Raw genomic sequence first — 23,356 nt, 5'->3', positions numbered from 1 at the left:
GCCGCGGGGCGCGCAGGCAGCGGCCGGGCTACTCGGGGCGCGCCTTTCGCCTTCCCGCGGCCGCCGGCCCGCAGACGGGGCGCGAGACAAGCCCGGAGCGCGCAGCGCCGACCCGAGCTCCGGGACGGGCGGTCCCCGGCGGGCAGCGCGCGCAGGGAGGGGCCGCAGCATCCTAGCTCCTGGGCCCCGGGGCCGGGGGACGAGGCCGGGGCGCCGGGCCCGCCGACGAGCTGCTGCGGAGGGCGAAGGTAGGAGCCGCCCGAGGGGCTGCGGGCGGGGGTCGCGGGCAACAAAGGACGGAGACGCGGGGGGCGGCGGCAGCCCCGGCCTGGCTGGAGGCCGGGCGGCGGCCGGGGCATTGTCGGCGTGGGCTGGCGGAAGGGCCGGGACGGCCGGTGGGCGTGGGGGAGCTGGACCGGTGCACCCCACTTCCCAGCCGACTGCGGGGCTGGGGACGCATCCTGGGCTGCGGGTTCCCGTGGCGAAGGCATCGCGGCGCCGTCCGTGTCCCCACCCACGGACTGGGGTCCGGCGCATCTGACTGGGGCGGGGGGCTTCCGCCCTGTCTCCGAGGGCAGGGTCAGGCGTCTGGACGCCCGCAGGTGCTCGGCTCCCGAGCCCGGGCGCAGCCTGGTGGGCGCGGCCATCCAGCCCCGTCTCCTGACCCGGGGTCTGGGAGCACCGCGAGCCCCCGCCCCGCCGCCTGGGGTCCCGGCCGATGGCCTTTGCAAAACTTGGCTGAAGTGCGTGGCCGAGCGTGGGGAGGGGAGATCCGGGCGGGCGGTTTTCCACAGGGGCTTCCCCCCAAAGCTGACGCTGGTGGCTGGTGAGGCAGCAGATTTTTTGCCCTCCCCCCAGGGAGGGGCAGTGGCGGAGGATGCTTGGCTGGGCCTCCTGGGCCCGCCCGCGTGGACCTTTCAGGCGGAGCCTGTGCCCTGCCGGTGCCCACTGGGCACTGCCACGCAGGCCGAGCCCCAACCCAGGAAAGTCGGACACAGGGACACCTTGGGGGGAGTGACACAATCAGTGCTTTCCCAAACCTGAGATCCCGCTTCTCGGTTCTGGTTGAGTTGGGGATGTGGGCCTGGGTAAGACACTGGAGCCGGGAGTGAGGGGGTCTCCCCCAGCCTGTAAGATGCCCCAGAGAGGCTGGTGGGATGGGCGACCTGGGCTGTGTTGGGGTGTGTGGGGAGCACCACGTGGGCGCTGTGTGCCAGAGGCCTCCTCCCCTGAGTTGTAAATGTAAACAAGGAGCTCTTCATTCACCCACCCGCTGCCACCCCGTCTAACCCGGCCAGGGGCTGCCAGGTACTCAGGACCCCAGTCCGGCTGCTCCCCAGGAGCACAGCACAGCCGTGCCTGATGGTTGCATTGGTGGGGAGTCTGGGGCATAGAGGAGGGAGGGACCATGGACTGTGTTGGGGGGACCAGGAGCCTGATGGAGCTTCCTGTGAGGACGCTCAGGGGGCTTGTTGCTGGGGAGATAGCTCAGGCCAAGGCTTGAGGTCAGGAAAGGAGGCAGGGGGTCTAAAGTCACTTTAGAGGGGGCAGCCAACGATTTAGGTGCCTGGAGCATGGGTTTCAAGGCCCGGGAGACCCTGCTGAGGAGAGGGGTTGCTGTCAGAGGAAGTCTCTCAGGTACCTGCCTGCATACGGTAGGTGCCTACGAGCACAGGATGCATAGGTGTCTGCAGTGCCTGGCTCGGAAGTGATGTTGGTGTGCAGGCTCCTGGACAGACAAGGAGGATGGAGACAGGCACCCCAAAGGCAGAAAAGCCAGGTGGAGGGGCCTTAGAGGACCCTCCAAAAAACATACCTGCCAGCCCAGGCAGTTGGCATCCTCTGCCAGGAAGAGGGTAGCTAGAAGTTTGCACCTGAAATCCCAGCAAGGGGATCTGCCTGCAGGGGCACTGATCCCTTCCCAGCACCTCGGCCGCACTCTAGGGTTCTGAGACTAAGCCTGGGTTCGGAGACTGAGCCTGCCCTGCTTAGCAGCTGTGTGATCTTGGGCAAGTCACTGTGTCTCTCTGTGCCCAATTTCCCGTTTGTAAACCTGATACTTCAGTATCTGCCTTTTGAGTTATTGAGTAACTTGTTTGCCCTGTGACAGAGTGTGTGTCATTACTGTGCTGGCTGTGGCTCTGTAGCCTACACCGGGGAGAGAGGCACCAGCTGCCTGGGCTGTCCTGCCCATCTGCAGCGGCCCTGCTGCTGGTGCTGCCCAGGCCTGCTGTCCTCCCTCACTGTGACCTCCTCCCTTGGCCGCGGGAAAGCCCATAGCCCCTGGCAGACTTGCCTGTTGTGGAGTCCCCTAGGTTCCTGACCCTGCCACCTCGACAGAAGCTGCCTTGGTGTCCCCTAGGCCCCTGCCCAGGGGTTCTTGGGACACCACTTCCGCCTTTGTGCAGGTTAAACAAAAAAAGTGCGAGGAGGTGGCAGCTCTGCCGGGAGCTGCTTGGAGTGCCTCAAATGCACACGGTCACTTGTGGGCATTTTGACAACGCTGTCCACATTTTACAGGCAAGGACATCTTGGTGCAGAGAGGTTGTGTGTTTACCCTCTGCATTTGCTAAGCACCTACTGTGTGCTTGGAGTGTGCTGCCTCCTGCCTGTTTCAGAGTTCACTTCCCTACAGCACAGTTGTGGTCACGCCTTCCTCCCACACCTCCTTCCCACTGCTCAGTAACAAAGTCCAAATGGGCTCCCGGCTCCCTCCATTTGGGGTTCTTCTCCCTACATTCCCACGCTGGCCAGGCCCCGATGAGCCTCGTCCAAGGCCACCCGGCTCTTTATAAACTGTGAGTGGTGGACGTGGTCTGCGGTTGGGGGGCACCCTGTGATGTCCCGGCTTTGGGATTATTGTGTCTCAGGGAAAGGAAGTGTCCTTCAATTAGGTTAAGTGAAAGGGAGTTAAGAGCAGGGAACGGGACCTTGGGCAGAGGGCAGTCCTGGGCCCTGGAAACCCCCCTTCCCTGTCTCTGGACTGTAGTTTCATTTTCTCAGCCTCTCAGGGTGCATCTGTCCGTCTCTGGTCTCTGCCGTTGCTCCCTGCAGCTGGCCCTCCTGGCTCCTGAGTGTGAGCCTGGCCTGGTCCCGGGTGGCCGTCCTGGATGAGGGCTTCGGCTGCAGTCCCTGGGTCCCCGAGTGGCGCTCCCTAAGAGACAGAGGGAGAGGGAGACAGACCCTGACTGATGTCCCAGCCTGTATAAGGGGCCATCCCCCATCTGCTCAGCTGCCGGCGGGGTAGGGACAAGCCACATGGTCTCTGGGGCTGGGAGTAGGACGCGGAGCTGGGCACACTTGGTGTAATGGTCAGCTGCAGTTGGGGTACCTGTGTGTGCTGGGTGAGGACTTGAGGATTGTGGCATCACTGTCCCTGGGGGCTCACAGTTTGATGGCAGAGGCAGACCCATGGTCTATCAGTTGTTTACTGTAGGACACAGAGTGTGGGTGTCCACCCTCCGCAATGCGACTTGTGGGGGACCCAAGTGCTCTGTTCTGATTGGAGTGGGGTGTGGAATAGACGAGGTGGCCCAAGCTGCCTGGCCTGCCCCAGCCCTGGTCTGGGACAAGGGGAGACTCTCCCTCCATGACCTGGAGAGTGGGGTGAGGCTGCCAGCGTGGACCTGGGCCCCTGCCGTCCCAGCACCATCCCACCCCTCCTTTTTCTCTGGGCTGCACAATCAGGGTCACCACAACAGCAACCCAGAAGTCCTGCCTCCAGGGAGGGTGCTTCAGAAGGCTAGTGACCGTCTCCCTGCCCAAGCAGAGGGGCCAGGCAGGTGGTTACTGTCAACAAGTTCCAAGTTTAGGGCCCCGTGCAGCGGCTTCCCTCTGGTGTAGCATCTCTGATTCCTCGGCTGGGGTCACACTCCGACTGTGGCCTGGGAGGTGACCCTTCCTCCCATTCCCTCCCTTCTTTGCCTTCCTTGCCTTTGGGGATGGGAGGGTGGAAGATCCGGCTTCCAGGGAGGGCCTGAGTTTCCAGCTCCTGGGGTGCCCTGGGCAGTCCTGAGCTGCTCTAGTCCAGCCTGCTGCCTGCCTGGCCACCTCCACATGTAGCGCTGAGCTGCAGGCAGCCCTGGGAGGCCCTCAGGGAGGGGCCGCAGGAGCTCCCCAGCAGGGCGCAGTGTGAGCGCTGGGCTCCACGGCCCTCAACAAACTGAACTCCCAGACAGGTGCAGCCACACGGCAGGAGGAGTGGCACTTTGTGTCCTTGGACATTCCACCTCCTTGTCCCTCTCCTGCTCAGGCTGTTCCCTGTGTGAAGCGCGAGAGCTATTTCCTGCTTCACTACTTGGCTCACACTCAGCTTCTTTCCTCCCCTGGGAGGGGATAGAGAGGAGGGGACACATCTCTGAAAGGTCTCGTATGTTCTTCCTCCGATTCCAGAAAGGACTCAGATGATTCACTGCGCTAAATGTGGTGGAACGAGATTAAAGGAAATCAGGGCTAAGGAAACCCAGGGTCGCCCAAATCAGACGAAGCTGGAGGACACTTCTGCTGTCCTTTGGAGGTGACTTGACTCTGAGTGCTCCAGCAGCCAGAACCGAGGGAGCTCAGAGTTTGGAGTGACTTCCTCTTGTGGAAGTGGCATTTCATGTCACCGTACTTAATATTAATGCCCAAGAGAGGGACAGTGGATAGGACAGAGGGATGGCGGCACTGTGGTCCTGAGTATAGCCCCAGAGGGTCCGGAATGCAAGTAGAGGGGGGCTAGAGGGGGTGGTGGCTGGCAGTACCTTTTGATCAGGTTAATCTTCCTGCTTGGGGTCCTTGGTGGCAATTGCAGGAGCCGGGCTTATGCTCCTCCAGGAAGGGTCTCTCCTGGAGGTGGGCGCAGCCCCCACTCCCACACGGAGCGCGCGAGGCTGGGTGTGCGGGTGTGCATGGTTCCGGGTGCACCAACCTGCCCCAGGCAGCCCGTGTTCCACTTGCAGAGGTTGCGTGCCAAGGGCTGGAGGGGAGAGGCACTTCCTGCAGAGCAAGGAGAGGCGGGCGTCTGCAGGAGCAATGGAGAGCTCCTGGAGGCCGGGCACCCAGTGGAAGGTGCACAGGACACACAGCTGGGGCGGGCAAGGGCCAGGGCCAGTGGGCGGAGGCACTGCAGGGCTCCACACAGCAGGTGCCCTCCTGGCCTCCAGTCTGAAGCTCTGCCCTGGTTGCCTCACCCTGAGCTCCAGGAGGAGAGTTGGTCTTGGACTTGAGGATGTCAGGACAGTGTGACTCAGGGCACCCACTCCACGGCCAGAGGGCATGAGTGCAAGCCCCGAGGAGCTGTTGGTTAGTTGTGGAACCGTCACTCTGTGCCTCCGTGTCCCCATTGGTAAGCAGCGCTCAGGTGTCTTCATGGGCTGGTGAGAGCGAGCTGATATACATCAGAGCCCAGAGCGGTAGCCGTCCTGGCCAGCACGGGCTGGAGCGGCTCACACAGCAGGGGCTCACTGTGCAGGGACCCCCAGTACCACGAACACCTAGGGGGGTTCTGGGTCCAACACAGTGAAGGGGCAGGTGCCGCCCTGTGGGTGAACATCAGCTGACCCTTTGTCCCCCGTGGTAGCCAGCCTGGGGTGGGGCCGAGGGTGCTCGCTGGGCTCCAATTGATGTTTTCTTTCTCCTGTGATTTTACTGGTAAATCCTGCTTGTACGTAATAGCGGGAGTACCTAATAGCAGGAGTCATTGTCACATATTTGTACGTGCTCATAATAGAACTACTTGACGTGGCCAGATGGCGATTTTTGCTTTCTCTTTGCAGCACTGGGCCTTACCGGGCTAGGCCAGCGCTCCCTGGGGCTGCGTCCCTGGCCAGGATGTTGTTTTGTTTTTTATTTTTTAGTGCCAGGGATTAAACCCAGGGGCTTCTTAGCACTGAGCCACATCCCCAGCCCTTTTTTATTTTTTGGGACAGGGTGTCACTAAGTTGCTCAGACCCTCACTAATTTGTGGAGGCTGACCTTGAACGTGTGATCCTCCTGCCTCAGCCTCCCGAGTTGCTGGGATGACAGGTGGGTGACGATATCTTGACAGTTCCTTGGTGATGGGGGGTGGTCCCCGCCGCCCACTCTGTCTGCTGGACCAGTTTGACAGAATCTTGTTCAGACCCTATGAGACCAAGGGCAGCGGTGCCTTGTCACCCCCTGTGTGTGGATGAAAACAGGGAAGGCCAGAGAGTGCAGCTCCGGTCCCTGGCAGCTCTGGACGCTTGTCACTGCCCTGCCCCTCCCCCTGTCTAGACCCAGCACCAGGCTCATGCTGCTCCTGTGGATGGGCTTTGTTTCTTTTTACAACTGTGGCCTTTGGAGAGCCGCAGACTGTGGTTATATCTAAGTGGCTTTTGGTGCCTCTTAAGGGTTAAATTATGTCCACCCCAAAACTTCTATGGGGATTCCTAACCCCTGGACCCTTAGAATGTGACCTTGTTTAAGAATGGGGTCTTCACTGAAGTCGTGGAGGTCAAGGGAGGTGACGGGGCCCTTGTCCACTACCACCAGTGCTCTTGTAAGAGAGGAAGTTTGGATATAGACATGTACAGAGGGACATGCAGGGACCCGCGGGAGGACAGCCATCTGTATGCCAAGGAGAGGTGTCACAAGGAGCCAACCCACCCAGCTGGGCATGGTGTCACCTACAGTAGTCCCCGCTACTGGTGGGGAGGCTGAGGCAGGAGGATTGCTTGAGCCCAGGAGTTCAAGGCCAACCTGGGCAACAGGGCAAGACCCATTTCAAAAACAGAAGGTGTGTGAGTGTGTGTGTGTGTGTGTGTGTGTATACTCGCGTGTGTAAGTGTGTTCTTTTATGTATTTGTAGACACATACTGACACACCTGTGCCTACCTGGTCTGCACGCACACTGGGGTGTGCGTGGCTCTGTGGCAAGCTCTCGCCCAGCGCGCACCAGGCCCTGGGTTCAAAACCCAGCGCTGCCATAAAGAAAAAGAAAGGCTCCAGGCAGCCCCCGACCTCAGACTCTCCAGCTCCAGGACTTGAACAGGGCACCTCTGCCATTCAGTGTCCCACCTGGTCGATGGCACCTTGTCACAGCAGCCTTAGCAAAGTAATCCGGCCCTGAGAGTGACATCTGTCATTCCGCGGCGGGCGGCAGCATCGTGGCCCTATCTGGTGGGCAGTAGGCAGTGGGCAACCTCTGGCCCAGGTGTCTGGGTTCCTGGTTTGATGTCTTATCCTCTCTTGGCAACTGTGTCATCAGCAGGCTTGCTCTGGGCTCTGGGGATGTCCCTGTGTGGCCTCACCCTGGGGGTGAGCCCAGGAGAGCCCCTCAGGACAACTGTGCCCACTGCAGTAGGAGTACCCTGGGGGCCGCCTCTGCCCACCCAGCCCCGGGCCACACTGCCATGGCCACCCCACCTGCCTCCTCCATGGTGGGACCTGCCCCTGGCGAGCACCAGGGCCGGGTTCCCTAGCAGGGTGCAAGTCGGTTGGGACATTGAGGTGCTCCTGTCCCCTCCCCAGAGCCAGGATGTGAGCAGCTGCCCAGGCCGTCCCATTGTGTGTCGGGCGCGCGTGTTCCTGAGCTCTCTGAGCTGTGCCAGGTGCTGTCCTTGGTCCTGAGAGCCTGCAAGGAACAAGATGCCCAAGGGGGGGGGCACCCGCTGTTCTCCCTGAGAGGCCCAAGATGGCTGCGGGCGGGAAGAAGGGCGTGTACATAGGAGGCCGAGTGGTGGGTGTGCGTGGGCATCTGGCAGGAGAAGGGTGGTGCGTGCCCGCTGTCCTCTGGTTGGCCCAGCTCAAGCATTGTGAATGCCGTCCTGTCCTGTGCTGGGGTGATGTCAGTTCTTGTGCAGATCTGACTGGGGGGGACCAGGCAGGCTGGGTCAGGGAGACCAGGAGTTGGGCCACCTTCTACAGCTGCCTGGACTGGGTCATCACCCTCCAGGCAGAGGATGCTGGGGCCTGGTCTGCCCTATCCTCGGGGCCCCGGCCCTCCTGCCCAGCACAGCTTCTCTCCGTTTGGACAGCAGAGTCTTGCTGTCCTGGTCACCTGCTCTGTGCTCGGGTGCCTTACTTCTCTACGGTGGGCCTCAGTTTCTCATTCTGTGAAATAGGAATAAAAGGGGGTCCAAGGGTGGCTTGGGCTGTGGTTGATCCCAGGCCCTTCTCCCTGGCCTGGTGGGGAGCCAAGCCAGCAGACCAGGCTGCCGCCTGCCTGGTATGGTGGGCCCGAGGAGGGGGCTCCAGCCATTCAGCTGTGGGTGGCCACACAGCTGGCCCTGGCTCAGGGCCACGTCTGTGCCCTGATTTTGAGAATGCCAACTGTGTGTGTGTGTGTGTGTGTGTGTGTGTGTGTGTATGTATGTGTGTCTCCGGCTCAGGCAAGACGGACAGACTGGCCATTTCCAGGGCTCTGCAGTCTCCCCAGGCTGTTGGCAGGGCCAGGCAGTTGGCTTCTTTACAAGTGGGAAACTTGGCCCCTGCGCCCAGAGATGGGGGGATGTAGGGTGGGACCAGAACCCAGGCGCCCACTTGCTCAGCCTCAGGTGCCAGAGAGGTTACGAGCCTGGGGGCACTTGCCATGGCCCGTCCCTGCACTTGCTGTCCTCACTCCCGTGTGGCCTGTCTGCCCTGCCACCATCTTGCCAGCTGCACCCCCTCCTCTCCTTGAAGCCGCGCCCCCTGCAGCCTGGTTCCAGCCCCAGCTCTGCTTGGAAGGTGTGAGCAGGCCCCTCCCCATCCTGGATCTCAGCTGCCCCCCTCATCTCCATGGCCACCGGCCTCTTGGTGCTCTCAGGATGACTGGAGACCTCACTTGGGGCTGTCCCAGCCCTGCTCTTCCTGGGCTCTTCTGTGCCCGTACTGTGGCTGGCAGCCGTGTGTGCTGGGCACGCACTGCCAGGGCTGGCTCCAGCCTCCTGCCAGGGGTCGGTGACCAGGCGAGAGCAGAGGGTGGGCGTGGGGCTCGGGGCTCGGGCAGACGGCGCCCTCTCCCTGGCTCTCGGGCTGAGGGGCAGATGATGTGAGGCTCAGAGCTTGGGCGTCCGCCTGAAGGCTGCCAGGACTCCTGAGGAGGGGCGCGTCCCCGCCCTGTCCTCTACTTGCCCTGTGCTGGGAGGACGTGGGGAGCTGGGTTCACCCCTGAGTGACCCAGGTCTGCCTCTCAAGTTCCCTGAGCCTCCATCAAAGTGAGCCTTCTTCCAAGCTGGAGGGATGGGCAGGAGGTGCCAGCTCTGAGCGGTCCTGCCGCACCTGGGCACTGGGCATCACTGGGTTTTCAATGCAGATGGGGCTTGGGGGCCGCATCAGGCCCACCCAGAGGCTCTCCGTTGGCTTGGGGAATCTGGGCCTGGTGTCGGCACCCAGGGGTGCATGGTGTCTGGGGCTTGTCCCTCCTCTGGTGGTGTGTAGGAGTGGGGGGCTGTCCTCCCGCTCCAGGCCCGCTGGGTTCTGTTCTCTTCCTTCCTTTGTTCCTTCCTTCCTTCCTCCCTTCCCTTTCTTCCTTCCCTTCTCTCTCTCTCCCCCCTCCCTTCCTCTCTCTCTCTCTCTCTTTCCCCTCCCTCTCTCCCTCTCTCTCCCTTCCTCCTCCCCTCCCTCCCTCTCTCTCCTCTCTCTCTCCACTCTTTCACTCTTCTCTCTCCTCTCTTTCCTTTCTCTCTCTCTCTCCCTCCCTCCCTCCCTCCCTCCCCTCCCTCCCTCTCTCCCTCTCTCTCTCCACTCTCTTCTCTCTCTCACCTCTCTCTCCTTTCTCTCTCTCTCTCTCTCTCTCTCTCTCTCTCTCTCTCTCTCTCTCGTTCTCCCTCCCTCCCTCTCTCTCTCTCCCCCCCCCTCTCTGTCTCTCTCTCTCTCTCTCCTCTCTGTCTCTCCCAGAGGCACTAAACCCCGAGCATGTTTGCGAATTGCAGGTGGTGCTGACTGGGTGCTGTCCGACTCCTGCCTGAGGTACTTCCCTAGCTCCCAGCTCCCCCAGCCCGATGCTGTGGGGTGGCCACCAGACCCCACTGGCCCTCCCAGTCTCTGGTGCCCACTCCAGGCTCACCACCCTGAGCCCCTGGCTGCCTGGCTGGCCGAGTGTGGTCTGTGCTTCTTCTAGCTCCCCCTGTGGGGCCCCAGGCCTTCTATCCTTCCAGGACCCCTGCCCTGGGCTCTTGTCCCTCTGCAGTGCCAGGAAGGCCTAGGACTTGCAGCAAGTGGTCAGGGGCAGCACTGAGTCCCCCTCGGGGTGCTGTGGGTCTGGGTACCGTGAACTGCTGGGCCAGATGTAGGAGGGATGGGCAGTGGCTCAGGGGAGCGTGGGCACAGCCCAGCCTCAGCCAGCAGCAGTGTCTGTGCCACGCACGGGTCTCCTGGCCCAGACGCCCACGGGCCAGCAGTGGCTGGGGCTCAGCGGTGGGTCTGGAAGGGCACCCTTCTCCTGGTCCCCGGCTCCTGCTGCCCCACCTGACACCCCCTGCCAAGAGTCCATGGCCTCGTCCCCACCAGGGCTGGGCCACTGCCAGGCGCTGAGATGGGAACCCTGCAGTGCGGCCGGTCTGTCTGTGGTAAAAGGCACTGACGGGGGCACAGAGGGCCTGTCCATCTCAGGTCTCCCACCCTGCCAGCCCATCCCGGCTGAGCCTGGTCCCTGGAGGATCCTGATGAGGTGGGAGAGTTGAGGCTGTGCCTGGGGCTCCCGGGTGTGTCCCCTCCTCAGTCTTCTGCGCCGTTCCCCACGCACAGGGGGTGCAGCTGGGCTCCTGGCTGGGTGGGAGCCCTCCTCCCATCTGGCTCCCCCGCCAGCCCCAGCCACAGTGTGGCCAGAGGCCAGTTTATCACCATGTTTCCCAAGCATCTCGGCTTCCTGTGTCCCATGAGCGAGGCTGAGTCACACAGCCCCTCCCCCTCCAGCCATCATGCGCTTCTCCCTCCCCCTCCCTGTGTCCCTGGGCCGGGGCTGCTCCCCCTTGCTCCCTCTCCTGCCCCTGCTGGTGGCCCATGACTGAATGCCCCCTTGGTCCTCCCTTTGGTCCTCCTGCCAGCTCCCTGGTCTCCTTTGTGAGCCTCAGTAAGTGGGCAGACACTGTCCCCAGAGGACAGGGATCTCATAAATGCTGTTCCAGGGCCCTGCTGGGAGGCTGGGAGGCGGGGAGGGGCCAGCCCTGGGTCCGATGCCAGCACAGAGTGGCTGGCGGTGAGTTTTGAGTGAGTCTTAAACTTTGCTGAGCCTCTGGTGTTCTTATAAGAAGGCCACTAACTCTCGCCTGGGGACCAAGGGGACTAAGGCCACATCCAGTGAACCTCTGGCCTGCAGCAGGCTCACAGGCATCGCTGTGGTCCAGGAGGGCACCTGTGGGAGCTGTCCCCGGGGACTTGTGCCCTCTGTGTCACCTCAGGTGTGTCCCCATGTAGGGTTTCTGGATCGCTGTCTCTGGCTGTGTTCTCAGGGGACAGACGCTGACCAGCCTGGGCTCACCCGCAGATTCCCAGGAGGCTCCATGCACAGAGCACCCCCCAGGCGAGCGGTTCCAGGTCTCCAGGGCCAGGTTGCTGGCAGCCTCCCTCGAGGGGGTGGCGTGTAGGTGTCCAGTAGGTGAGGTGAGGCGGGAGGAGGAGAGGCTCCCCCCGGGGCCTGGAGGTGGGAAGTGTCAAGCCGGTGGTGAGGACGTCCGGGGCGTCGGCAGCAAGGGATTGGGCAGCCTCCAATGCCAGGGACACGGTTCTCACCTAGTCCTCGCCCCGGGTGCATGCTGGCTAGCGGGGAGGCCGGAATGGTTGCCCTAAGAGCGGCCGGGTTGGGTGGCCACATGAGCTGGTCACTGTGAGGGTTCTGAAGAGGTGAAGGTATCCAGGCCCCACCCGCTGGGCCACCTCGTTTACTCATTCACTCACCGTTTGTGCCAGGCTTCCCGGTCAGGACCAAGGATGGCCTGGTAAAGAAGACCCGGTGACATCCACTGTCACCAGAGGCCACCTTGCAGGCTCTTGCTGCTGGTTCAGTGAGGCCTCCCCAGGCCCACGGGCCAGGTTCTGGACAGCGAGGGAGCAGCCCCCGGTCCCCTGGCCCAACCAAGTGGCTCCCGGCCTCCAGAATCCCCAGCGCACCAGGGACTTGGAATGTTGGTTTTGGTGTCCCCTCCCCTGGCTGTGCCAGGACACATCTTGCTGGCCTAAGCCAGTTGTGAGGACTCTTTGCATATTCCTGCTGTGCAGGTTGGCTTCCAGCACTCAGATCTCTTTTGGTTGCAAGTGACAGTGTCCCTCAGATAGTTTTAGGAAAAAAAAAAAAAGTGAAGCAGTGCACGTGTGCGTGGGGGGTGTGAGCTGGTGGGGGTGTGAGCTGGTGGGGGTGTGAGCTGGCGTGGGGAAGAGCTCTCAGGGCCAGCTGTAGGCTCGGCTGGATCCAGGCTCTCCGGACCCAGGGGCTCGGCTCTGCTTTCCTTGTGAGCAGGCTGGGGCAGGCTCTTCCACGAGGTAACGGGATGGCACCTAGGTGACATCCCTGGCGTCCACCCCACACCCAGTGGCCTCAGAGCAGGGAGCGCACCACTTTCTAAAGGGCCCAGCAGATCCGGACCTGATATTCCCTGGATGCATGCTCTTCCTTCAGCCAAGCACAGGGGCTGGGATGGCCGGGCCTGGGCCACGTTTCCACTGCAGGAGCGGGAGCAGGATCATCCACGGAAATTGTCGAGTTCTTCAGAGGGGAATGACGTTCTGCCACCAGGGGTGGGACAAGAATGTTGCTGGGTGTGACGTCCCCACGGCCTCAGAGCAAGGTGCCCAGACTGCCTGTCCCTGGGTCCCAAGGCCACGGTGCTCTCCCCTCCACCTGTCCCCATTGCACAGTGCTCCCCAGGACTGGGTGGGATGGGTGTGACCACAGTGAGCCCCACCAGCCCTCCCTGCCCAAGGCTCGTGCACCCCACGGCCCCCGGACCCTGTGTGTGACGGTGGAGTTAAGAACCCTTCCCTGGCTGGGTGCAGCCACAACTCCTGCTGAGCACCCGGGCCCTGGGTGCCTTCTGCAGCACCTCAAAACAAACCTGACGGCAGCCCATTCCCAGGCGATCCTAGGTCTCCTGGGAACCTGGAGCTCTGCCCCGCCACGAGCCCCCTTGTAGAATGCTGGCGCCTCTGCCTGCTGAGGTGTCCCCCCGCCTGCTGAGGTGTCCCCCACCTGCTGAACTGTCCCCGTGTCTCTGTCACAGGGCACGGTGGAGCTGTAATGGTGGAGAGGTACCCAGAGGGCAGGCCCCGCCTGGTGTGGGGTGAGGCAGGTGGCCTACAGCCTCCTCTGTGTGTCCCCAGCCTGGAGTGCAGTGGGCAGTGGGAGCAGGACCATGAGCCCAAAAGCAAGGCAGAGGAACAGGCTAATGGCTGGAATCAGGTGCTGCCTGGTCCGGGCCACCTCAGGAGGGACATGAGACGTGGGTCCTGCAGGGCCTGGCGCCTTGGGAACATGCCCCCTGGGGTTGCCTGACTGGCGAGAGCCATACCCAGCCTGGGGGAGGCCACTCAGCCCGGCCCCCCTGGGCTTGGTGTAGCCCTTCCTGCAGATCCTGACGGGTTAGCTTTGCTTTCCAACCTGGCCCCACTGCCACACTGTGTGACCTGGGCCCCTGTCTGCTGCGTCTCTGTGCCTTTGTCTCCCCACCTAGAATTGGTGTGGCGATGGTCCTTGTGCACAGGGTGGGGGTGCCAAAGTCCTGCGAGGGTTCCTGTCAGCATCTGGAGCTATGGGGCTGCCACCACCTGGCTCCGGGAGACAGGCGTGGCCGTGTTTGCAGTGGACGGGCCCTGGCCTGGCCCGCGCCTGTGAGTGCTGACCACGGTTACGATGCAGCTTTCTGTTTCCTACCTCCAGGCAGGAGAGGAAGAGAGGATGTCAGAGAGAACGTGACCTGCGCCCACCCTCATCCACCCTCCGAGTGGCTCCACCATGCAGAAACCCAGTGGCCTGAAGCCCCCTGGCCGCGGGGGGAAGCATTCCAGCCCCATGGGTAGGACATCTTCTGGGTCAGCCTCGGCCTCTGCAGCGGCGGCAGCAGCCACTGGCTCCAAGGAAGGTGCGTGGGATCAAGGGTGGGCAGGGAGCTGCGTGGGGAAGGGGGTTTTTCTGGGAACACAGGCTGCTGTGTGACCAACCTGGGGGCCAGTGGGTCACTGCAAGTTCTTTATGTCTATCTGTGATCCCTTTAATTAACTACTGAGCAGGCTTTGAACAGTCCTCTCTGTGCTCCGCCCCCTTGAGGAGGTGGGCACACCCATGGCCCTGCTTTGAGAGGGGGAAAGAAGGCCCATGGAGGTCTGGCACCTGCCTAGGTCACTAGGGCCATGGGCACGGCCAGGTTGAGTGCTCCAGCCTCAGTTCCTCCCTCCAGGAGCCCCAGGGTCCTTCGGGGCTAGCCCCTGCTCCCGGCCAATCTTCTCCAGAAGACCCCTGCCCTGGCAGCCTTTGTCACCTGACCTTGGCCTTCCTGCCAGAGGGTAGCTGCTGTGTATTTGCTTTTTTCTGATGATAAACATGAGCTGGGTTCGTCTTCCTTCCCAGTCAGCTGTGCCTCTGTCTCTGGGCTGAGTGATGGTGACATCATTTTAAGACTGCAGTGTGACCCCTGGTCGCTTCCTGGTCTCAGGCCCTGGGGTCTGGAAGCCCCTGGGGGCAGGAGCTGGGGGACCGCTGGGTCTGCTTCCTGCTGGGCAGTTCTAGAGACAGAGGAAGGTGTGCCCACCCCTCCTGTGGCCATTGGTGACACCCAGTGCCTGCCTCCCCCCTGGGGCCAGCTGCTGCCTTAGCAGGTGGATTCAGACACCCAGGCTCCGGGGCAGGAGCTGGGAGCAAAACCTGGGCGAGGGGCAGGGGAGCCCAGCTACCACAGACCTGCCTTGTCCTATTCCAGGGTCTCAAGTGACAGGAGCCCTGGGGGAGGGGCAGACGGGAGTGCCAGGCGAGAACAGTCCCTCCCTCCTGTTGGCCTCTCGGCCTCCCTCACTCGCCTGCAGAACTGCTCTCTAATTCTAAGGTGCCCATCCCCTGTCCAAGGCTGGCACTGTGCACGAGGGCACTGGCAGTGGCTGGGGGCTGGCGTGTCAGTTGGCATCTGCTCTGGGAATCAGTGCTCGGCTGCCTCCCAAAGCATGAGCTCAGCCCCCAGGCAGAGGGTCTGGCAAGGGATGTGGCCTGGCGGCTGCCCCTGCCCACCCCATGGAGCTGGGAGGGTCCTGCGGGTTCCCAGAGCCAAGGCTGCAGGAACAGCAGAGTGTGGGAGGGCGAAGGGGCCTCCACCAGGACCTGCCCAGGAAGGAGGGCGTCTGGGAGCACCTGCGTGAGCAGGACAGGACAGGTATCCGAGACTGCCCAGAGGCAGTCAGGGCAGGCTTGCCCAGGTGAGGGCACTGGTGCCCAGGTGCTTGCAGTTTGTTTGGGGCCTGAGGTGGGAGGCGGGGCTCAGGCCTGGAGGCTGGGGCTAGAGGCTGCTGCAGGGTGTGGCCTCCCCTTGAACCACAGGTCTATTCCTTCTCTGGGCCTGGTACTAAACCTCAGGCAGGGGCAGCCGGGCCTAATAAGAAGGGCTCTGGGGACCTGGCCGAGGACCCCGGGGCGGCCGAGTGGAGCAGGCAGGCACAAGCCACCACTGTGCTTGAGGCGCCCACGGGGCGGGTGGGTCCTCGAAGGGCTCTCCAGTCCCTGTGCTGTGGCCCCACCCCAGAGATGCCCACCTATGAAGGACAGTGTTTGTCACCCACCTGGCACAAGCTCTGTGGGGGTGGTTAGGCGGCTCTTCCTCATGAACAACCCCGGCGTCACCTTCTCTAAATTTTTTTTTTTATTTGTAGCAACACTAGGGGTCACACTTGGGGCACTTTACACTGGACCACGTCCCCCCAGACCTTTTTATTTTGACCTGGGGCCTTCCTGAGTTGCCCAGGCTGGCCTTGAACTTGCCATCCTCCTGCCTCAGCCTCTTGAGCAGCTGGGGTCAGAGGTGTGCGCTCCCAGACCCGCCCCTCTCTTCACGGTAAAGACAAGATGACTGGCCTGCCGTCCAGCTGCTCGGGAGGCTGAGGCAGGAGGTCGCTCCAGCCTAGGAATTGCAGCCCCACCTGGGCAACAAGAAAAGTTAACAATAAAACGAGGACAAGCCGCGGTCTTGGAGCACTCTGTCAGGTTGCCCAGGTGACAGGGCCAAGGGTGTGGGGTCGGAGCTGAGACTCCTGATCCAGCCCTGGTCTAGAGCTGACACTGGCCACCTCCCACCAGGGGCTGCCTGGGGACCGAGGCCAGTCGCAACTGCAGACACTCTGCTCCTGTGGCCAGCAGGTGGGAATGAGAGGAACATGTGTCCTTGTAATGTTGGTCACTACTGTCCCCAGTATGGCCTTGCCTCACACTGGAGACTCGGAGGTGGAAGTGAAGTGTGTGAGTCGTGACAGACACAGACTTGGCCCTGAGGGTGGGGCTCTTGCTCCGTCACACGGGGCGGCTCCACAGCCTTCCTGTCCTGGAGCCCTGAGCTTGCAGGCTCCTGCGCCCGTGGGTGCTGTGGACACGGAGCTGGCGAAGGGCCCACAGGTGTGGCAGCGGGCCCCAGACTGCAGGGTGATGTCTGTCCCTGCCGTTCCCAGGCTCCTTCTCGAGCCACCCCTGGTGGGATGTGGTTTCAAGGGTATTAGCAGGGCAGGACCAGGACCCTCGAAGCCCTCGCTGCCTCAGGTGTCCCTGCCCAGGCTGCCAAGGTCAGCCGCTCCCTTCAGGGCCAGCTCCTCCGCCCCCTCCCCTAACCACATCCTAAACTTTCTAATGGCTTCAGGATGGGGGAGCCAAGCTGAGCTCTTCCGGGGCTGTGCCGGGGGCAGGGCCGCCTGACGCTCCTGACGTCGTCCACTATTGATCAGAGTGGGCAGCGGGGGCCAGCGCCAGCTGCCCAGTGGCCCAGCGGCTGCACGGCTTCTCCATGGGGAGCTGGCTTTGTTCTTTCCGGGGTAAGCCACCACGTCACCCTCTCCTGGTTCCCGAGGTTCCCGGGTGGGAGCGCTGTCCCCCAGGTTGGGAGCAGTGGGGACGGGGGGCTTTGAGCTCCCTAGGCTCAGGCAGGATGCTGAGCAATTGTGGAGTCAGCCACCCCGTGGGTGGTCTGAGGTCCCTTCTTTAGGGACGGTGGCATAGTGGCGGTGTTGCTGGATGGATGCCACAGCGGATGGCTGACCTTCAGAGGGTCCCTGCCTCAGCCAGGGTGGCCCAGGAGGGACAGACTCAGTCCTCCCAAGTCTGGCGGATGCTGCCAATGGGCGCTCCCTGTGGCAAGGGGGGCTCCCCGTGGGCTGCCTCCTTTGCCCGGTGACCTCTGGGGAGAGGAGGGGCTTCGAGCAGGAAGCTGTCTGGGCCTCGTGGGAATTTATGTGTGTTCCTTAGTCGGGGCCACCGCAGAGTTGGGGCCACCACAGAGGGCATGTGGGGTGGGGACCAGCTGCGTCTCAGCTGGGGCATGGAGGGGAGTCTGTGTGGGTCCATCTCCCAGGCGTGTGCCCAAGGTGGGCACAGATTTACACCAGGCAGCCCGGCAGGACGCTGTGATCCCCGGGAGGACGGAGCCCCGTGGGGTGGGAGGGGGAGAGGTGCCGTGGGTGACGGGGACAAGGGCAGTCTGGAGCTGAGATTTCTTAGGTGATGCCAAGAGCCGGAGACCTGCTCCACCTGGAACACTCCTGCTTGGTGCCTGTGCCCTTGGCATTATCTCTATTTTTTTTTTTTTTTTGGTACCGGGGATTGAACGCGGGCACTTAACCACTGAGCCACATCCCCAGTCTTATTTTCTATTTTATTTAGAGACAGTCTCACTGAGTTGCTGAGGCTGGCCTTGAACTCATGATCCTCCTGCCTCAGCCTCCCGAGCCACTGGGACTACAAGGGCGTTACCTCTATTACAACTACTTCCCATTTCCAGAAGGTCCTGGTGTGGATGGTGACCGGTGCTCCCTTTATTCCCAGCCCCCGTGTGTGGCCAGGGTGCTCTTGAGTGCATTAAAGGCTCCGGGGGTCCAGCGGGAGAACACCTTGAGCCCCTTTAGCTGTGTTGAAGATCCTGTTTCCCAAGCTTATTTGAACTTAAAGGTTAATTTTTTTTCATGATATCTAGTCACAGCCTGTGGAACTGTGTCCTGTGGAGCAGTTAGGGCGGGGGCTACCTCCCCGAGGGACCAGGTCCTGGCCTGGGACCCTCGTTCCCTTCTGAGGCTATCAGGGTGGAGGACGGAGTTCTCCGTGCTCGTGGATCATGACATGCTCTTTTCACGGGTCCCTGCAAGGGCCCTCGTGGTTCTTAATCGATCCCTGTGTCCCCTGCTCCCTATTCCCTTGCTCCCTCCCCCTGCATCTGTGCCAGCTGCCTATCAGGCAGCGTGTGACCAGTGCATCTCCATGTGACCTGGAGAAATGGCTTCTAAGGGCTGCTTGCTGGTCTGAGTGACACTGTGAGGCTTCGGGACCTGCCCCTCTGTCTGGGGGCGCTAGGATTCTAGCTTTTTATTTTTGTGAACGTCAGAAGGGTTTTTATACTTTCTGAATCATTCCCTTGGGAAGTGGGTCAAGGATGACAGTCCCTTGCTTTTATTTTTTTCTCCTAAGAATATTATATTTTACCTGGATTGTACTTTATCCATTTCAATATTTTTATTCCATGGGCTCTGGGTAAAGGTCAGAGTTCAGCAGGAATGACCCTGGGCCTACTGGGGTGGCTTAGCCGTCCAGCACTCTGGGGCCTGTGTGAGGCCCTGGGTTTTATCCCCGGCACAGGAAGGAAGGAAGGAAGGAAGGAAGGAAGGAAGGAAGGAAGGAGGGAGGGAGGGAGGGAGGGAGGAAAGGAGGGAGGGAGGAAGGGAAGGAAGGAAGGAGGGAGGGAGGAGGGAAGGAGGGATGGAGGGAGGGAGGAAGGGAAGGAAGGAAGGAGGAAGGGAAGGAAGGAAGGAGGGAGAAGGGAGGGAGGAAGGAAGGAAGGAGGGAGGGAGGGAGGGAGGGAGGGAGGGAGGAAGCAAAGCAGCCCCAACTCGAGAGTTGAAATGAGCTGGGGCCGTGGAGATGGGTTGGGTTTCTGCCCTGATGGCGCAGGGGCGAGACCCTTCCGATCGTCTGAGACCCAGGAGGCAGTGTGGCCTTTGGAGCTGTTCTGAACTTCAGGGTCCTGGTCAGTGGCAGGCTGGGAGAGGGAGGTACAGCCAGGGGACGGGTGTGGCCCAGTGAAGGGCAGGCTGGGGCCTCCTGAGACGGGCTCTTGGGGAGGTCTCTCTGGATCAGGATGTTGTTTGAGGCCCTGGGGGACATCTGGCAGCACGCGGCTGCTGGATGGGCAGGTCTGGACGGGCCAGGAACGTGGTCTGGGCTGGGCAGAGCCACTGCGAACCAGCTTGGCCTACACGTCCTGTACCGTTGGAGCTTTTACAAGGAGGATCTATGAACGGCTTAAGGGAGAAACAGGGTAGTGTGTGGGCAGTTTTCAGGGCTGCCCAGGTGTGAGTTAGATCATGGAGGGGGCACAGCGTGAGAGGGGGTCCCAGCCCTGCTCACTCCCTGGACAGGGGCGGGGCAGGTCAGGACCTGTGGCTTCTCAGTCTCCTCCTCCCATCTGCGTTGTAGGGAGGTGAGTCTTAGGTGGGCCTTGCGTCCAGGGGAACTGGCCCAGCTGGCTCCTGAGAACCAATTGTGAACTTTCAGGAGTTTTGCAAGTCAGGTGATAATAGAGTCATTGTTTAAAAACCAGGCTGGGGGCACAGCTCGGTGGTGGCATGTGTGAGAGCCTGGGTGCGTCCCCAGCACCACACGCAGAAGAAGAAATAGACCGTGTGAATTTAGTGAATGACCAACTGCTGGCTGCGGTAGTGCGGAGAGCTTGGTCTTTCTCCAGCACCCTGCGCGACCAGCTCAGGGCCAACTCCTCCACGCCCAGAAGGGGGCTACCAGCCCCCCCCCCCCGGCTCCCAGGGAGGCAACGCCCAGTTCCCTGGGTGTGGGGGGGGTCTGCCCCGAGCTGGTCGCACAGGGTGCAGGAGAGACCAAGCTCTCCGCTCCTGTTAGAGGGGGCTGGGGGTTGATGGCCTCTAAAAAGGACAATCGGGTCAGGCCCCTCTGAGGGGGTGAGGTGGCCGCCGGCTCCGTGACTTCTGGGGCAAGAGATCATAGGAGACCACTCGGGGCCGAGTCCTTCTCTTCCCACGCCCTCGGTCCATTTCTTGGCTCTGCCTGGAATGTGGCATGGGACCTGCTGGTTCCCTGTGTCCCACCTCTGCTCCCACCCCTTGCTGGTCCTCTCTCAGCTACGCCTGTGGTCCCCAGTGGCCGGCGCAGGATCAGGCACCCAGTGGGTGCTGGCTGAGGCTGGGCACAGTGCTTGCTGGGCCCTGCTGCTCTGGGTAGTGGTGGACTCAGGGGTCCTAAGGCCCAGGCCCTGCCCTTGGGGAGCTTCCTTGGGCTCACCTGGAAGGGGGTGTGGGCTGAGCGAGGCCTCCCCCAGCCGATTTTCACGGTTCAACGCCCATAGGCCCCTCGTCCTTTATGGACTCCTGGGGAAACTGAGGCACGGACATGGGGAGGATGACTCCAAGGACTCTTTGGGGAGATGGGGGCTTCCAGGGGGATTTTTTTGTTGTCCCCAACCACAGGCAGCTGAAGGGGAACTTGAGGAGGGTGTGGCCTTTAGGCGGGCAGCCTGCGACCACTGCAGAGGGGAAAGAAGCAGATGGCTAGGCTCAGGCGCCTCCAGTTTGTGACCTGGATTTTAGCAGCTGTTGAAACAACTGGTGGATGGGCCTGGGACCCCTGGAGGGGGCGGGGGTCAGGGAGAGATTACCTGAGGGTCCCCTGGGTAGGACAGCTGGGGACAGGGACAGCTGAGCAGGCTGCTTCTTACTAAGAATAGTCCCCTGGGTCTGCGGAGCCCCGGGAAGCCCCCTCTGTGCCCTAAGCAAAGGCGGCAGGTAGAGACGGCCCTGCTGGGCTCTGGTGATCTGTCACAACAAGTGTCCAGAAACAGACAGGAAGGGGCTGCCACTTGCCAGGTTCATCTGCCTGCATGCTCCAGGGGGACGGCTCTGGAACCGGACCAGCTTGCCCTCTTTGGCCCGGGGACCTCAGCACGTTCCCTGCCCTGTTTCCTGTCTGCAAGGTACAAATGTGGCGAACTCAAGGCGCCCCGTTCACTCTGTAAGTGGCAGCTGCCGTTTCAATAATCATAGCTCTGACCCTTGTTGGTGATGGTGGCAAAACCCACAGGTCCTTGGGTGACGTCAGGAGGGGCTGGGGGCTGGAGCATCATGGCGTGTGCAGTTTCCTCCTTCGAGGCTGCATCTCCCATAATAGGGGGGGCGTTAGACCTGGTGGAGGCCAAGGGGCATGGGAGCCTGATGGGCCATGGCCTGTGAGCATGTGTAGCCTGCCTGTCCCCGATGCCAGCTGCTTGTTACAGAGCAGGGCAGGCCTCCCAGGAGCTCAGCGTACAAGCACAGAACCAGCCAAGGTCTCTGAGCCGCAGGATCGCGACTCACTTCCCAGGAACCCTGCAGAGGGCCCATCCGCACGCCCTTCATTCTATACGAGGGCTCTAGTAGTTTGCCCGAGGTCACCAGAGCCTGCCTAGAAGCCCTTCTTGCACCTCCTGGGCCTTTCAGGTGCAGTGGTGCAAGCCTGCAGTGCCAGCAGCCCCGGAGGCTGAGGCAGGACTGCAAAGCCGAGTCCACTTGGGCAACTTTAGCAAGACCCTTTCTCAAAATTTCAAAAGGACTGGGCTGGGGCCCCCCTGGATTCTGTCCTCAGAGACCTGTCCCCCAGACCAAGTCTCAGTCCCTGAGGTGGAGTATGAATCATTCTCATAGAAACCCCCTTGTGTGGCCTAGCACTTTATGCCTGTCTCCCAGGAAAAGCCTATAGCAGATGGAGAGACGGGGAGAGCACCCGACTGCAGGTCCATGGGCCCTGAGGCCAGCTCCCTCAGCTACGGGGGCCCGCCTCCTGGAGTCATTGTGGGAGAGGAGAGTCTTGGGCTCCACAGCCCAGGATCCCACCCAGAGCTTCCCTCTAAGCAAGACACAGGGGTCCTTGAGCTGGAGGGTTAGATGCCATTCCTCTGTAGAGAGCCGCAGGGTTCCCTCAGACTCTGGGACCCGATCCCTCAGGGGAATCCAAATTCTGGGGTGACCATGGCCACATGGTGGGTGCTGATACACCCTGTTGGATGAACCCAAGTGCCGGCACCAAGAGCCAGAGGCCTTTGGCTGGAGCTCGGCTCTGCTGCCCACCATCTGGGAGCCATGGTGAAGCACCTGGTAGCTCTGAGCCTCCGTTGTCTCACCTGTAAATGGGGCAGAGGACGAGGGGAGGCTCCCCGCGCAGAGCCTGGATGGGTGTCTGTGAGGCCTGTGCAGGGAAGCTCTTTGGACTCCCAAGAGCCCGGCTCTCATGCGGGATGCACCTTCCCCTGGGCTCCGTGGTGACCGCCCAGGCTCAGGGTGGTTGTGTTGGTGGCAGAGAGCCCACCCTGCTCTCCCCTATACTTGTGCTGCAGCCCTGCAGGACAGTGGCTTTCTGGCTCCTGAGAGCACCTGGCCAGGCTGCACCATGGTGGTGTTAGCCGCTGTCCTCTGGCCCTTCTCTGGCTGGCTGTGGGAAGGACTGGAAATGGGCAGCTCTGGGGGGGCCTGGCAGTACTCTGCCCCCAGCCCCAAGCCAAGGCCCATCTGCCTGTGAAGTCTCCCCTGATGCTTGACTCGGTGGCATGGTGGGGGCAGCCTCACCCTGGGCTGGGCTGGGGGACAGGGAGTGGCTCAGAGGGTGATGGTTGGCATAGGAGGCTGCGTAGGACCCAACCCTCAAGCGGCTCAGAGTGGAGCCAGCCAGGCACACCCAGAGCACAGCTCAAGCCCTGCCCTTTCTGTGGGTGACCTTGAGTGAGCTGCTCCCCATCCTGTCGCAGCACGCCCAAGCCCAGGCCTGGCAGCAGACGTCCTCCCTTGGAGCCCCATTGCTGCTGTGTGTCCTTGAGCAAGGCCCTTGCCTCTCTGAGCCCAGAGGACCCTCAACACCAGTTCAGACCAGAGCCCGGGGTTCAGCCCCAAGAAGGGAGCAAGTTAGGTGCCTGCTACCCCTGGCACCGTCTGAGGCTGGCCCTGGGCTGGGGCTGCTGCAGGAGGAGGTGGGGAGGGAGTTTGGTGGTAGACGCTCTGAGGCTGCCGAGGAGCAACTTAGGAACCTGCAGTAGGTTCTGGAACCCTCTGAATCAAGGAGGAGGACACAGACCACTCCCTTAACATCTGGGTCCCACCAGGGTCCTGGTGGTCTCCAGTTAGGAGCTGAGGCCTGAATCCTCCGGTGGGGAGGTGGCAGCTTGGCATCCCCTAGGATGGGTCTATGAATCTTGAGTGACCTTGGGCAGTGGAAGTGACC

At 61.8% G+C, this 23,356-nt stretch overlaps 1 protein-coding gene across 2 annotated transcripts in view; it reads left to right on the top strand.

Annotated features, from left to right (window-relative positions):
• The first annotated feature begins 2 nt into the window (after positions 1-2).
• Clip2 (CAP-Gly domain containing linker protein 2) overlaps positions 3-23,356 on the top strand; it is a 57,264-nt gene continuing 33,910 nt past the window's right edge. For both annotated transcript variants that reach the window (XM_026396948.2, XM_026396947.2), the window contains exons 1-2: positions 3-248; positions 13,793-13,994. In XM_026396948.2, coding sequence (XP_026252733.2) covers positions 13,868-13,994 — 127 coding nt within the window. In that variant the 5' untranslated portion in view covers positions 3-248; positions 13,793-13,867. The remainder of the gene's footprint in view (positions 249-13,792; positions 13,995-23,356) is intronic.

This window comes from Urocitellus parryii, chromosome 9 (genome assembly GCF_045843805.1).
Source record: "Urocitellus parryii isolate mUroPar1 chromosome 9, mUroPar1.hap1, whole genome shotgun sequence".
Classification (NCBI taxonomy): domain Eukaryota; kingdom Metazoa; phylum Chordata; class Mammalia; order Rodentia; family Sciuridae; genus Urocitellus; species Urocitellus parryii.
This window is presented reverse-complemented; position numbering and strand designations above follow the sequence as displayed.